The 12,609-nt window shown below is 50.6% G+C and overlaps 1 protein-coding gene across 1 annotated transcript in view; it reads left to right on the forward strand.

Annotated features, from left to right (window-relative positions):
• Positions 1-12,609, forward strand: part of NOL10 (nucleolar protein 10) — a 102,827-nt gene that overhangs the window by 22,679 nt on the left and 67,539 nt on the right. The window contains exons 9-13 of the mRNA XM_040348595.1: positions 205-290; positions 3,570-3,648; positions 5,233-5,382; positions 5,592-5,658; positions 11,177-11,229. Coding sequence (XP_040204529.1) covers positions 205-290; positions 3,570-3,648; positions 5,233-5,382; positions 5,592-5,658; positions 11,177-11,229 — 435 coding nt within the window. The remainder of the gene's footprint in view (positions 1-204; positions 291-3,569; positions 3,649-5,232; positions 5,383-5,591; positions 5,659-11,176; positions 11,230-12,609) is intronic.

A 12,609-nucleotide genomic window follows, 5' to 3' on the forward strand; every position in this document is an offset into this window, starting at 1 on the left:
CAGATCTTTTCTTTACAGGGTTAGATAGAATAGTTTTAGAATGGGGGGGGGGGGGGCTAGGTTTAGCTTTGGTTAGAATTTGCCTGAACATCCTCTTTAATAAGTTTAATCATTTCCACAACACTTGGAATTACAAATTACTACCCTGCCATGTATTTCCTAAAATAATACTCTGATTTTATTTTTTGGGTTATTCTCCTCTAGGGTAAGGTGGAATGCTGGGACCCACGGACAAGAACACGAGTGGGGGTTCTGGACTGCGCCTTGAGCAGTGTTACAGAGGATACAGAGTAGGTTAAACAAGTACATTTTTATATTTAGATGCCATTATTCACACAAAATTAAATCTTCGATCGGAGCATATACCAGCTTCTGAACTGGTCTCCATATAAAATCCCCTTGAGAGTTCAGAAAAACACGTGAATGAGATCAGCTAGATGTAAATGATCCTTCCCATGTGTGTTAACGTTTAAAAAAAAAACGTACTTCTTTTCATTTGTTTCTACTCATTAGGACAGTTTTGGCCAAAGCTCCACATTAAAGCCCCTTTTACACTGGGCAGTATGTGTGGTGGCGGTATAGCGCCGATATTTTTAGCGCCGCTATACCGTCAGAATTGCGGCGGTATTTGGCCAATAACGGTGCGCTATTAACCCCCGCTATTGGCTGAAAAGGGATAACTGGCGGGGGTATTACGGCGGTGTCCCATTGTTTCCTATGGGAAGGAGCAGTATACTCACCGCTCCAAAGATGCTGCTTGCAGGAGATTTCTTTTTCTCCCGCCAGCGCATCGCCTCAGTGTGAAAGCCCTCGGGCTTTCACATTGAGAATGCTGGGGCAGGATTATTTCAGGCAGTATTTATGCGCTATTTTTAGTGCTAAAATGCCTGAAATACGCCCCAGTGTGAAAGGGGCCTAAGGCTTGGACTTATTTTTTTTTTTAAAGTGGGCCTGAATTTGCTGTTTTTATATGAAAATGTCTAGGAATGTTAACTGTTCCTAAGCAATACCTTGAAAAAATATATCTTGTGTCTTGAATTCTTAATGAAAAAACAGAAGTGCACTTCCTGAAATGGCTTGGGCCTAAAGCATAGTTTAAAGCGGTTGTAAACCCGCATATACAATTTTTTTTTACACCTGCAAGGCAAAAGCCATAATGAGCTAGTATGCACCGCATACTAGCTCATTATGAAATACTTACCTCGGAACGAGGAGAAGAGAACTTACCTGGTCCACGCCGAGCGAGATGTCATCTTGACTCGGCGTGTCTTCCGGGTATCGGCGCTCCAGCGATGTGATTGGCTGGACCGGCGATGACGTCACATGCGCACGGGAGTTTTTATTCCGGCAAGGGCCGGCGGTGGCCGGCCCTTCAGCCGAGGGTCCCCCCTGCGCATGCGCCGCTGCAATCAGCGGCGCATTGCGAGGGGAATATCTCCTAAACCGTACAGGTTTAGGAGATATTCTTTATACCTACAGGTAAGCCTTATTATAGGCTTACCTGTAGGTAAAAGTCAAAAAGTGGGGTTTACAACCACTTTAATATCTGCAGTGTGAGATCACCTAAGGCACTGCAGCCTCTCTCTCTGTAAGTCTCACAAGCTTTGAAGTTATATTCTGTTTGGTAATGTCACTACTGTGCTGCTCTCTGTTCTCCTTACTGAAGAGGAAGCTGTACCTGAAGACCTGCAGTGCAAGGTTTTCCCTGCTTCTGCTTTATGCAATGTGCATATCTTTGCTTCCTCGACCTTTGCTGCTGCTGCTTTTAAATTATTTCCTACCAGGCATCGGGTCACCAACCTCAAGGAGGTCAGTACTGACGTGTGCATACCTCTCAACATTTTGAGATGGGAATGAGGGACGCCTACTACCAAACGTATGCAGGCATAGGACACGCCCCTGCCACACTCCCTTAAAGGAGAACTAACCCCCCAAAAATGTAATTAAATATACAAGGGCTTTTTTTTACCACTACTACTCCTTTATATTGGCTTCTAACATTTACAAATGCAGCAATTTAGAATTTGGATGAAAGATTTAGCACTAGAAAACACTTTTTGATAGATAAAAAGTGCATTTTATATACATCTATATAGATCAGACCCAAATGAGGGACAAATCGGGAACAGTCCCTCGAAATCAGGGACAGTTGGGAGCTATGCGTGTGGAAGAAAACAGCTTCTCTACCAAGATGGCCACCTCCACACAGAGGCATAATGTAGAACAAGGCATTGTCTGTTGATAATGGAGAAAAGATCAACTGCAGGGAGACTTTAGTTTAGTCCTTACTGGTGACTAGACCTTTGTCTTCTGCTTGGCAAACTTCCACAGTACAGATCCTTATTAATATTTTATTCTTTAATTCCGGTTCCAAGTGTTCCATAAATGCTCATTTGTGGATATAGTTAAATTCTTTTTTCTTTCCAATAATTTTCAATAAGTATTTCAAAAAGTACAGATGTCATAGCATATACCGTATTTATCGCGGTATAGCGCGCTCCCACGTATACTGCGCACCCCTAAAGTTGCCCGAATCCTGTGGAAAAAAAGTTTTCTTTGTACTTACAGTTTTGGTGTCTTGCGCGGCGTCCATTGGCGGCCTCGTCGCGTCCGGCGTCCGTCTGCGGCTTCTGGTGTCCTCTTCGTTGGGTCCGGCGTCCTTCTGCGGCATCCTCCCCGCTCGTTTCCCGCGCCGAGTTTGAATACTGCGCCGACATATACAGAGCGCAGTACACTCGTGTATTGTCGGCAATGCTCGGCTACTCTCGCGCTGACATCCTGTACGTCCAGGACGTCAGCGCGGGAGGAGCCGAGACTGCCCGACAATACACGAGTGTACTGCGCTCGGTATATGTCGGCGCAGTATTCAAACTCGGCTCGGGTATTGGCGTATACCGCGCACCCACGATTTTGCCCTGATTTTCAGGGCAAAAAAGTGCGCGGTATACGCCGATAAATACGGTAATCACAGTCCACAACTTATTACAGAAGAGTATAGATAATAGAAGGATAGAAACGACTACCGGTACATCATTTCCGTGATGCAGAAGGCATTGTAATGTAACCACTTCTGGTACACAGGCAAATCTTGCTATAACTATGGATGCCCAAGCCCCTCGGAGCATCCAGGCCCCCGGGGCCTCAAGCTCTTGTCCACTGTAAGTACAGTCAGACAATGCTCCTGGTAGGTGGGGGAATGATTTAAAGTAAGTACCAAGTCGAAATGTGAGAGGAGGAAAGGAAAAAATGGGATAGGAGATAGAAAACAACATATAAGATATATTTAAGTGGCATCATATATGTATTTGATCCAAGAACCCCATATTTTCCTCAAAAAATGTATCTTGCAAGATAGCCGATGCCTTCTTCAGCCATTATTTATTACAGTTTGGCTTTTAACAGTTCAAACACAATTGTGGGAGACCTCCACGATCCATATTTAGTTATTTTTAACACTAAAGACTGAATAAGCTGCTAAGCCAAGGACTCTAATATACTGTATCATGTGTTTGTATGACTTTATGCTAGGTAAAAAAATCTAATGCTTTTTTGCTATCTCCTTCTTTCAGAATCAATGGCTTACCATCTGTGTCTGCTCTGAAATTTAATGGACCTCTACAAATGGCTGTAGGCACTTCAACTGGCCAGGTACAGACAGTGTGATACATAGGTTACCTCCCTGCATGCTCTCATTTGTGAAATGTAATATATGCAGATTACATTAGATATTGGATAAAAAAGGTTCCTCGGCCTCGGACGAGAGGACATCTGTGATAGGTGGAACACTGAACAGAGGCTCTGCTGGGAAAACGAGTGTTCCGCCTATCACGGAACAGCCTGAGGAGGAGGCGCGGCTTTTGAATCATGGATGGCCGCCATCTGACATACTGTGCATACAGGAGGTAGGGAGATCGAGGCATGTTCCTAATGGCACAGTGAGGTAGGCAATGGCACCGTGAGGCATGTAATGGCACAGTGAGATCTGAAAAAATCCTGTTTATGTCAGCGGTTGTTCCTGTCAGCGGTTGTTCTGTCTACCCCTCAGCTTCCAGACAGACTAGTATGAAGGGGGTAGTCTTATACGGCGAGTATATCCCAAAACCAACATTTTAGCTGGAAAATTTGGGGGTCGTCTTATACGCCGGCAAATACGGTACACATTGCAGAATTTTTTTTCCTTAAAATCCGGCCTCAGTGTAATTCGTTCTCTGTCAGACCTAAACACTATGCAATGACTTGTTATATCTGTTTTCTTATCTCTGCTTTGTAAATATAAATTCTTATAACTTGGAGCGAATTTTAGTCATTTCCGGAAGTGGCTTATCTTTTTTTTTTTTTTTTTTTTGGTGGTATAAAAATTTGCAGACAACAAGAAAAGCCGCCATGCAGGGCAGAAAAACATTTAATAGGACCAGTAGGCACAGGGGCAAGGTTATTTAGACAGCACAAGTCACTGAGAAGATCAACTGCGGCCAAACACATCCATCACATATCAGAACAGCAAGGCTGGGGTTGGTGACTGTGCAGCACATATTAGAAGAAGGTGTACACCATTAAAGAGCAAACTGGCCTAAATTTGCTCAGTAAGGCAGGCCTGCTTTCACACCGAGACGTCGGCGGTAACGTGCCGCTTTTTTTAGCGGTGCTTTACCATCGTATTTGCGTTTTTTTTTCGGCCACTAGCAGGGCGCTTTTAACCCCCACTAGCAGTCGAAATAGGGTTACAACCACCCGCAAAGCGGCGGTATAGCCGTGTTGCCCATTTATTTCAATGGTCAGGAGCGGTATACACACCACTTCTTCACCATTCCAAAGATGCTGTTAGCAGGACTTTTTTTAGCATCCTGCCAGCTCACGTCTCCAGTGTGAAAGCCCCCGAGCACTTTCAGGGTGCTTTGCAGGTGCTATTTTTAGCGTTATAGCGCCTGGAAAGTGCCTCAGTGTGAAAGGGGCTCTGCTGGCTGCCTCCTGCCTGACATCGCTTGATTGAAAAAAAGAAGCAATTAGGTGGAAAATTGTTGGCCAAACCGTGCCTGTATCCAATCGGATCCAGACTGTTTTGACAGCTGGTAGGGCTGGATAACAAAATACAATAACCTCAGGGAGGAATTTGTCCATCCGCACTGTGTAGTATGGATGGAGGAATCTTTTCTTTTTTTTCATTCAGCTGGCCTGCACATGGCCAACTTTACGCAATCTGTCTGATTTGAATCTTTTCCTGCTTGTGTCCAGGTGCTGCTGTATGATCTCCGGTCCAACCGCCCCGTGATTGTGAAAGATCACCAGTACGGGTTACCCATCAAGTCCATCCAGTTTCACAATTCCCTAGAGCTGGTCATAACTGCGGACTCCCGAATCATCAAAATGTGGAATAAAGATAATGTAAGTGTGATGATTAATATGTGTGCTTTAATACAGCAACCTTCTAATATAAAATATCTGTGGTACTTTCTATAAATCCAGTCTATAGAAATCCCACATTCTGAAGTCAGAATTTGGTGCCTGCACTTTCTGCTGCATGGACCTTCCATCACCGTCCATGGCTATTTGTAAAGATCATGAGACTAACGTCCAAACTTTCCTTCACATAGGGCAAAATCTTTACATCTATTGAACCAGAGGATGATCTGAATGATGTGTGCCTGTATCCCAATTCGGGTAAGTCTTGTGTATATAGAATTACATTGTGGCTGAGCATGGCTCCCTCTGCAGGCTGCCCTCTCCCCTCCCTCTGCAGGCTGCCCTCTCCCCTCCCTCTGCAGGCTGCCCTCTCCCCTCCCTCTGCAGGCTGCCCTCTCCCCCTCCCTCTGCAGGCTGCCCTCTCCCCCTCCCTCTGCAGGCAGGCTGCCCTCTCCCCCTCCCTCTGCAGGCAGGCTGCCCTCTCCCCCTCCCTCTGCAGGCAGGCTGCCCTCTCCCCCTCCCTCTGCAGGCAGGCTGCCCTCTCCCCCCTCCCTCTGCAGGCAGGCTGCCCTCTCCCCCCTCCCTCTGCAGGCAGGCTGCCCTCTCCCCCCTCCCTCTGCAGGCAGGCTGCCCTCTCCCCCTCCCTCTGCAGGCAGGCTGCCCTCTCCCCCCTCCCTCTGCAGGCTGCCCTCTCCCCCCTCCCTCTGCAGGCTGCCCTCTCCCCCCTCCCTCTGCAGGCTGCCCTCTCCCCCCTCCCTCTGCAGGCTGCCCTCTCCCCCCTCCCTCTGCAGGCTGCCCTCTCCCCCCTCCCTCTGCAGGCTGCCCTCTCCCCCCTCCCTCTGCAGGCCGCCCTCTCCCCCCTCCCTCTGCAGGCCGCCCTCTCCCCCCTCCCTCTGCAGGCCGCCCTCTCCCCCCTCCCTCTGCAGGCCGCCCTCTCCCCCCTCCCTCTGCAGGCCGCCCTCTCCCCCCTCCCTCTGCAGGCCGCCCTCTCCCCCCTCCCTCTGCAGGCCGCCCTCTCCCCCCTCCCTCTGCAGGCCGCCCTCTCCCCCCTCCCTCTGCAGGCCGCCCTCTCCCCCCTCCCTCTGCAGGCCGCCCTCTCCCCCCCCCCTCTGCAGGCCGCCCTCTCCCCCCTCCCTCTGCAGGCCGCCCTCTCCCCCCTCCCTCTGCAGGCCGCCCTCTCCCCCCTCCCTCTGCAGGCCGCCCTCTCCCCCCTCCCTCTGCAGGCCGCCCTCTCCCCCCTCCCTCTGCAGGCCGCCCTCTCCCCCCTCCCTCTGCAGGCCGCCCTCTCCCCCCTCCCTCTGCAGGCCGCCCTCTCCCCCCTCCCTCTGCAGGCCGCCCTCTCCCCCCTCCCTCTGCAGGCCGCCCTCTCCCCCCTCCCTCTGCAGGCCGCCCTCTCCCCCCTCCCTCTGCAGGCCGCCCTCTCCCCCCTCCCTCTGCAGGCCGCCCTCTCCCCCCTCCCTCTGCAGGCCGCCCTCTCCCCCCTCCCTCTGCCCTCTCTCCTCCCTCTGCCCTCTCTCCTCCCTCTGCCCTCTCTCCTCCCTCTGCCCTCTCCCCTCTTCCCCCTCCCTCTGCAGGCTGCCCTCTCCCCTCCCTCTGCAGGCAGGCTGCCCTCTCCCCCCTCCCTCTGCAGGCTGCCCTCTCCCCCCTCCCTCTGCAGGCTGCCCTCTCCCCCCTCCCTCTGCAGGCCGCCCTCTCCCCTCCCTCTGCCCTCTCTCCTCCCTCTGCCCTCTCTCCTCCCTCTGCCCTCTCTCCTCCCTCTGCCCTCTCTCCTCCCTCTGCCCTCTCCCCTCCCTCTGCCCTCTCTCCTCCCTCTGCCCTCTCCCCTCTTCCCCCTCCCTCTGCAGGCTGCCCTCTCCCCTCCCTCTGCAGGCAGGCTGCCCTCTCCCCCCTCCCTCTGCAGGCTGCCCTCTCCTCCCTCCCTCTGCAGGCTGCCCTCTCCTCCCTCCCTCTGCAGGCCGCCCTCTCTCCTCCCTCTGCCCTCTCCCCTCCCTCTGCCCTCTCCCCCTCCCTCTGCAGGCAGGCTGCCCTCTCCCCCCTCCCTCTGCAGGCAGGCTGCCCTCTCCCCCCTCCCTCTGCAGGCAGGCTGCCCTCTCCCCCCTCCCTCTGCAGGCAGGCTGCCCTCTCCCCCCTCCCTCTGCAGGCAGGCTGCCCTCTCCCCCACCTCCCTCTGCAGGCAGGCTGCCCTCTCCCCCACCTCCCTCTGCAGGCAGGCTGCCCTCTCCCCCACCTCCCTCTGCAGGCAGGCTGCCCTCTCCCCCACCTCCCTCTGCAGGCAGGCTGCCCTCTCCCCCCTCCTCCCTCTGCAGGCAGGCTGCCCTCTCCCCCCTCCTCCCTCTGCAGGCAGGCTGCCCTCTCCCCCCTCCTCCCTCTGCAGGCAGGCTGCCCTCTCCCCCCTCCTCCCTCTGCAGGCAGGCTGCCCTCTCCCCCCTCCTCCCTCTGCAGGCAGGCTGCCCTCTCCCCCCTCCCTCTGCAGGCAGGCTGCCCTCTCCCCCCTCCCTCTGCAGGCAGGCTGCCCTCTCCCCCCTCCCTCTGCAGGCAGGCTGCCCTCTCCCCCCCCCCTCTGCAGGCAGGCTGCCCTCTCCCCCCTCCCTCTGCAGGCAGGCTGCCCTCTCCCCCCTCCCTCTGCAGGCAGGCTGCCCTCTCTCCTCCCTCTGCCCTCTCTCCTCCCTCTGCCCTCTCTCCTCCCTCTGCCCTCTCTCCTCCCTCTGCCCTCTCTCCTCCCTCTGCCCTCTCTCCTCCCTCTGCCCTCTGCAGGCTGCCCTCTCCCCTCCCTCTGCAGGCTGCCCTCTCCCCCCTTCCTCTGCAGGCTGCCCTCTCCCCCCTCCCTCTGCAGGCTGCCCTCTCCCCCCTCCCTCTGCAGGCTGCCCTCTTCCCCCTCCCTCTGCAGGCTGCATACTTTTTCATTGGATCTCTTGTACTGACAACATACAGTCTATGCCCTCAACAAAGTATAACCTTTTTTTCTCTGCCAGCATACCGTTTAATTTGTAAAACTCGGTTATGTTCATTCACAAGGTCTGTAGTCTGTGACCCAAGTGACAGAAGTCAAGCAATGATGACCACACACTGGTTGACGTTCCCAGCAGAATTGGCCATATTTTAATCAGTGTGTAGCCAGTTTTACCTTTCCCCATTTGACGTAATTATTTAGTATTTTTCCCATTGGGTAGATTTGAAGTCCGGGGAAATCTGCACAATAGGGACAACAGACTGCAAGTAAAAACTGAACACAAACAAACCAATTACCACCTTATCCAGAACTAAACAAAAGTGGGAGTTTGTCTTCATATGGTTCATAGTTTAGGCTGAATTTCCCGAGCAACTAATGATCATTTCAAGCCTCTTTATCCCGCCATGTATGGGATTGTGGGGCTTACTGAGAAGAATTTTTTTTTTTTGTCAGATTCCTGTTTGTTAGAACATGTCAGCACTGTGAGGATTACATGTGAGCATCTGAGGATTGTAAGATCTTGTTGTGGACAGCCTCAGTCTCACCATGACATTAGACAAGGGGGTCTAATGCAAGTAGCGAGACGCACCACTTTATCTTGAATAACCTAGCCTGAATGATGATCCCCCTTCCCCATAAGGGTTAAATCTGAGCTCCAGATAAACTGCCAAATTTGCAGTCGAAATATGTGTGAAATGTTTACCAGCCAAAATATTCATATCTACAGTATATTCCACCACTGCCTCTCTGTATAACCAGAAATATGGCTGTGTGTTCTTTTTCACAGGCCAGGAATATAGTTGTCGCCTCCCTGCTCTTACCTACTAATTGCACAGAGAATGAGCAGTGTCACCTCCCTGCCCTTACCTACTAATTGCACAGAGAATGAGCAGTGTCACCTCCCTGCCCTTACCTACTAATTGCACAATGAGCAGTGTCCCCTCCCTGCCCTTGCCTACTAATTTGCATAGGGGACGAGCAGTGTCACCTCCCTGCCCTTACCTACTAATTGCACAATGAGCAGTGTCCCCTCCCTGCCCTTGCCTACTAATTTGCATAGGGGACGAGCAGTGTCACCTCCCTGCCCTTACCTACTAATTGCACAATGAGCAGTGTCCCCTCCCTGCCCTTGCCTACTAATTTGCATAGGGAATGAGCAGTGTCACCTCCCTGCCCTTTCCTACTAATTTGCATAGGGGACGAGCAGTGTCACCTCCCTGCCCTTACCTACTAATTTGCATAGGGGATGAGCAGTGTCACCTCCCTGCCCTTACCTACTAATTTGCATAGGGGATGAGCAGTGTCACCTCCCTGCCCTTACCTACTAATTTGCATAGGGGACGAGCAGTGTCACCTCCCTGCCCTTACCTACTAATTTGCATAGGGGACGAGCAGTGTCGCCTCCCTGGCCTTACCTACTAATTTGCATAGGGGACGAGCAGTGTCACCTCCCTGCCCTTACCTACTAATTTGCATAGGGGACGAGCAGTGTCACCTCCCTGCCCTTACCTACTAATTTGCATAGGGAATGAGCAGTGTCACCTCCCTGCCCTTGCCTACTAATTTGCATAGGGAATGAGCAGTGTCACTCACCTCTGTCCCAAACCCCTGATTGCACAGAGAATGAGCAGTGTTATCTCCCCGCTGCCATCTTCTAATTGGTCAGGGAGCAATCAGGAATACTGAGATGTGTTCTTTCTTCCTCTGAACCTTCTGACAGCAGAACTGAGAAGTATGCTTTATACTTAAAGCGGATGTGCCATGGGAAAAAAATATTAAAAGCCAGCAGCTACAAATGCTGCAGCTGCTGACTTTTAATATTAGGACACTTACCTGTCCTGGAGTCCCGCGCCAATCGCAGCAGAGGACGAGCGATCGCTCGTCTCTCTGCTGCTCCCCCCGCCATCCTCAGTGAGGGAACCAGGAAGTGAAGCGCTCCGGCTACACTACCCGGTTCCCTACGGCGCATGCGCGAGTCGCGCTGCGCCCACCGATTGGAAGTCAGAAAAACCAGTCTTTTGCCCGTAGCGTGTGGCCGGAAGTGGGTGCAAATACCTGTCTTTAGACAGGTATCTGCACCCCCCTCCCCCCTGAAAGGTGTCAAATGTGACACCGGAGGGGGGGAGGGTTCCGATCAGCGGGACTCCACTTTAGGGTGGAGAACCGCTTTAAAGTATAACTAAAGGCAAATCTTTTTTTTGTTTTTGTTTTGGATAGAGTGAAGATGGATTAGAATGTTTCTCAGTTTTTGATTCACCCTCTCCATTTGTCCTGTATTTGTACCATTATCATTAAAAGTGAAAGTAAAAGAAAACCCCAAACTCCAGTAAAGTAATAGAGGGGAAATCTTCCAATGGGGACTCTATGGGGGTCCCCAAGGAATTAACTTAATTTGCTGGGATTTCCTCTCGCTTTTTGTTTGGCTATGGGACAGGAAGTGAAGGGAAATCTTCACAAAGGGACACAGACGGCGCAAAATAAAAAACTGACAGGGGTTATAACCCTCCCTAAAGCTGGCTACACATGATACAATTTTATTTAGATTTTTCCTTGAGATTTACTAAAACTAGGATTGCACCAATACCACTTTAAGACACAAGTGCCGATCTTTTTAGTTTTTTTTCCCCCCCCAAGTACTTACCGATACTTTTTTTTTTTGTAATGTTTAATATGTTGGTTGTACCTGGTTGGTGTCCCCTGCTGACAGTGGTGGTGGATGTACTGTGTGACACGGACCTTTCCCATGCTCAGCCCAGCACAGCTGCAAGGGGTGTCCAGTGTTTTGTATAAACATGTTTTTATGGCTTGTGCTGTTTGTGTCCTCAGGAATGCTGTTCACTGCTAACGAAGCTCCAAAAATGAACGTCTACTACATTCCGGTATGTTCATTAGAAAGATCCTTCTGTGTGATATATAGCCGACACTAAAGTAAACCTGTTGCTGCTGTTTTTTTTTTTTTTTTTAACTATGATGCCTTCCATTGACTGTTAAAGTAGCCCTACGCACATAAAAAGATGGGCAAAATTCTTACCAGGAATAGTGATGGCAGGATATCTGCTTGGCCTGAAACTTCACACATGGGTGTTTTTGAATCACAGGCAGATTTGACGCAATTCAATTCAAAACGCACATTTCAGATGCCATTCATTTGAATGGCACCTAAAAATGCAGTGCGATTGTCCCGTGCAAACTGCATCGCGTGAAACTTGTCACCCAAAAAAAGTTCAGGAGCTTCTTTTGGGCAACATGCGATGCAGTTTGCCGCGATTACGATTGGGACAGTCACCGTGGAACTGCACTACGCTTTTAGATGCCATTCAAACGAAATGACACTTGAAATGTGCGTTGTGTTTGTCATTCACACCTGGGCGTTTTGAAATGGCAGGCAGAATCGCAGCAAAACTGCCTGCGATTCAAGACGCCCAGGTGTGAATGCAATCTTCCTGCGATTCAAAATGCCCAGGTGTGAATGCAACTTAAATGGGTTCATCGGGCTGTGGCTAGTCAGCCTAAATGTATCTGAACATATGTGCTTGCTGTATGCAAATCCTGACTGCTGTTTAAAGCAGAGCTTCACTTTCTCAATCAACATGGACTGTTTCCAATCCTTATGCTGCTAACATTTATATAGGAAAGTATATCAGATTTACTTGTTTTTTTGCATTTCTTTACTTCTGATTTTTTTCCTAGACAAATAATGTCATACATCCTAGGAGGGGAGGGGAAGGGGTTCTCAGCTCAGCCCATGCCTTAGCTAAGGGCAGATGGATTACAGGAAGTAACTGCTATGCGAATCATCTGCTCTTACTCAAAATAGCCACAGCCAGAAATGCTAGGGGGTGTTTTTCAAAATGATTTCTCAGCAAAATACAGCATGGTGAATATGGATGGGGGAGTTTTTTCTGTTGAATATTAAAAATTATTTAAATAGCTTTTTTTGGGGGGGGTTTGTGGTGCTCAGATGCAGTGTAGTTCCACTTTAAAATGGTTGTAAAGCCACTATCATGCCATCACCTCTGTTAAATAAGGACACGTGCCGCACAGTATGCGTTTTTATATAAAAATTATGCAGATTTCTACCTTTTTTAGAGTGTCGCCCAGCACTCATGTGACCTCCTCTTCCCTCTCCTCTTCTGGGCTGACAGCTCCAGCGGGTGGGGCTGAGCACTCCTGCTGACATCAGCCAAGAGGAGGAGGAGGAGAAAGCCTAGGAGTCACGTGAGTGCTGGGAGACGCTCTGAAAGAAGGTAGAAATCTGC

The sequence above is a fragment of the Rana temporaria genome, chromosome 4 (assembly GCF_905171775.1).
Source record: "Rana temporaria chromosome 4, aRanTem1.1, whole genome shotgun sequence".
In the NCBI taxonomy this organism is placed as follows: domain Eukaryota; kingdom Metazoa; phylum Chordata; class Amphibia; order Anura; family Ranidae; genus Rana; species Rana temporaria.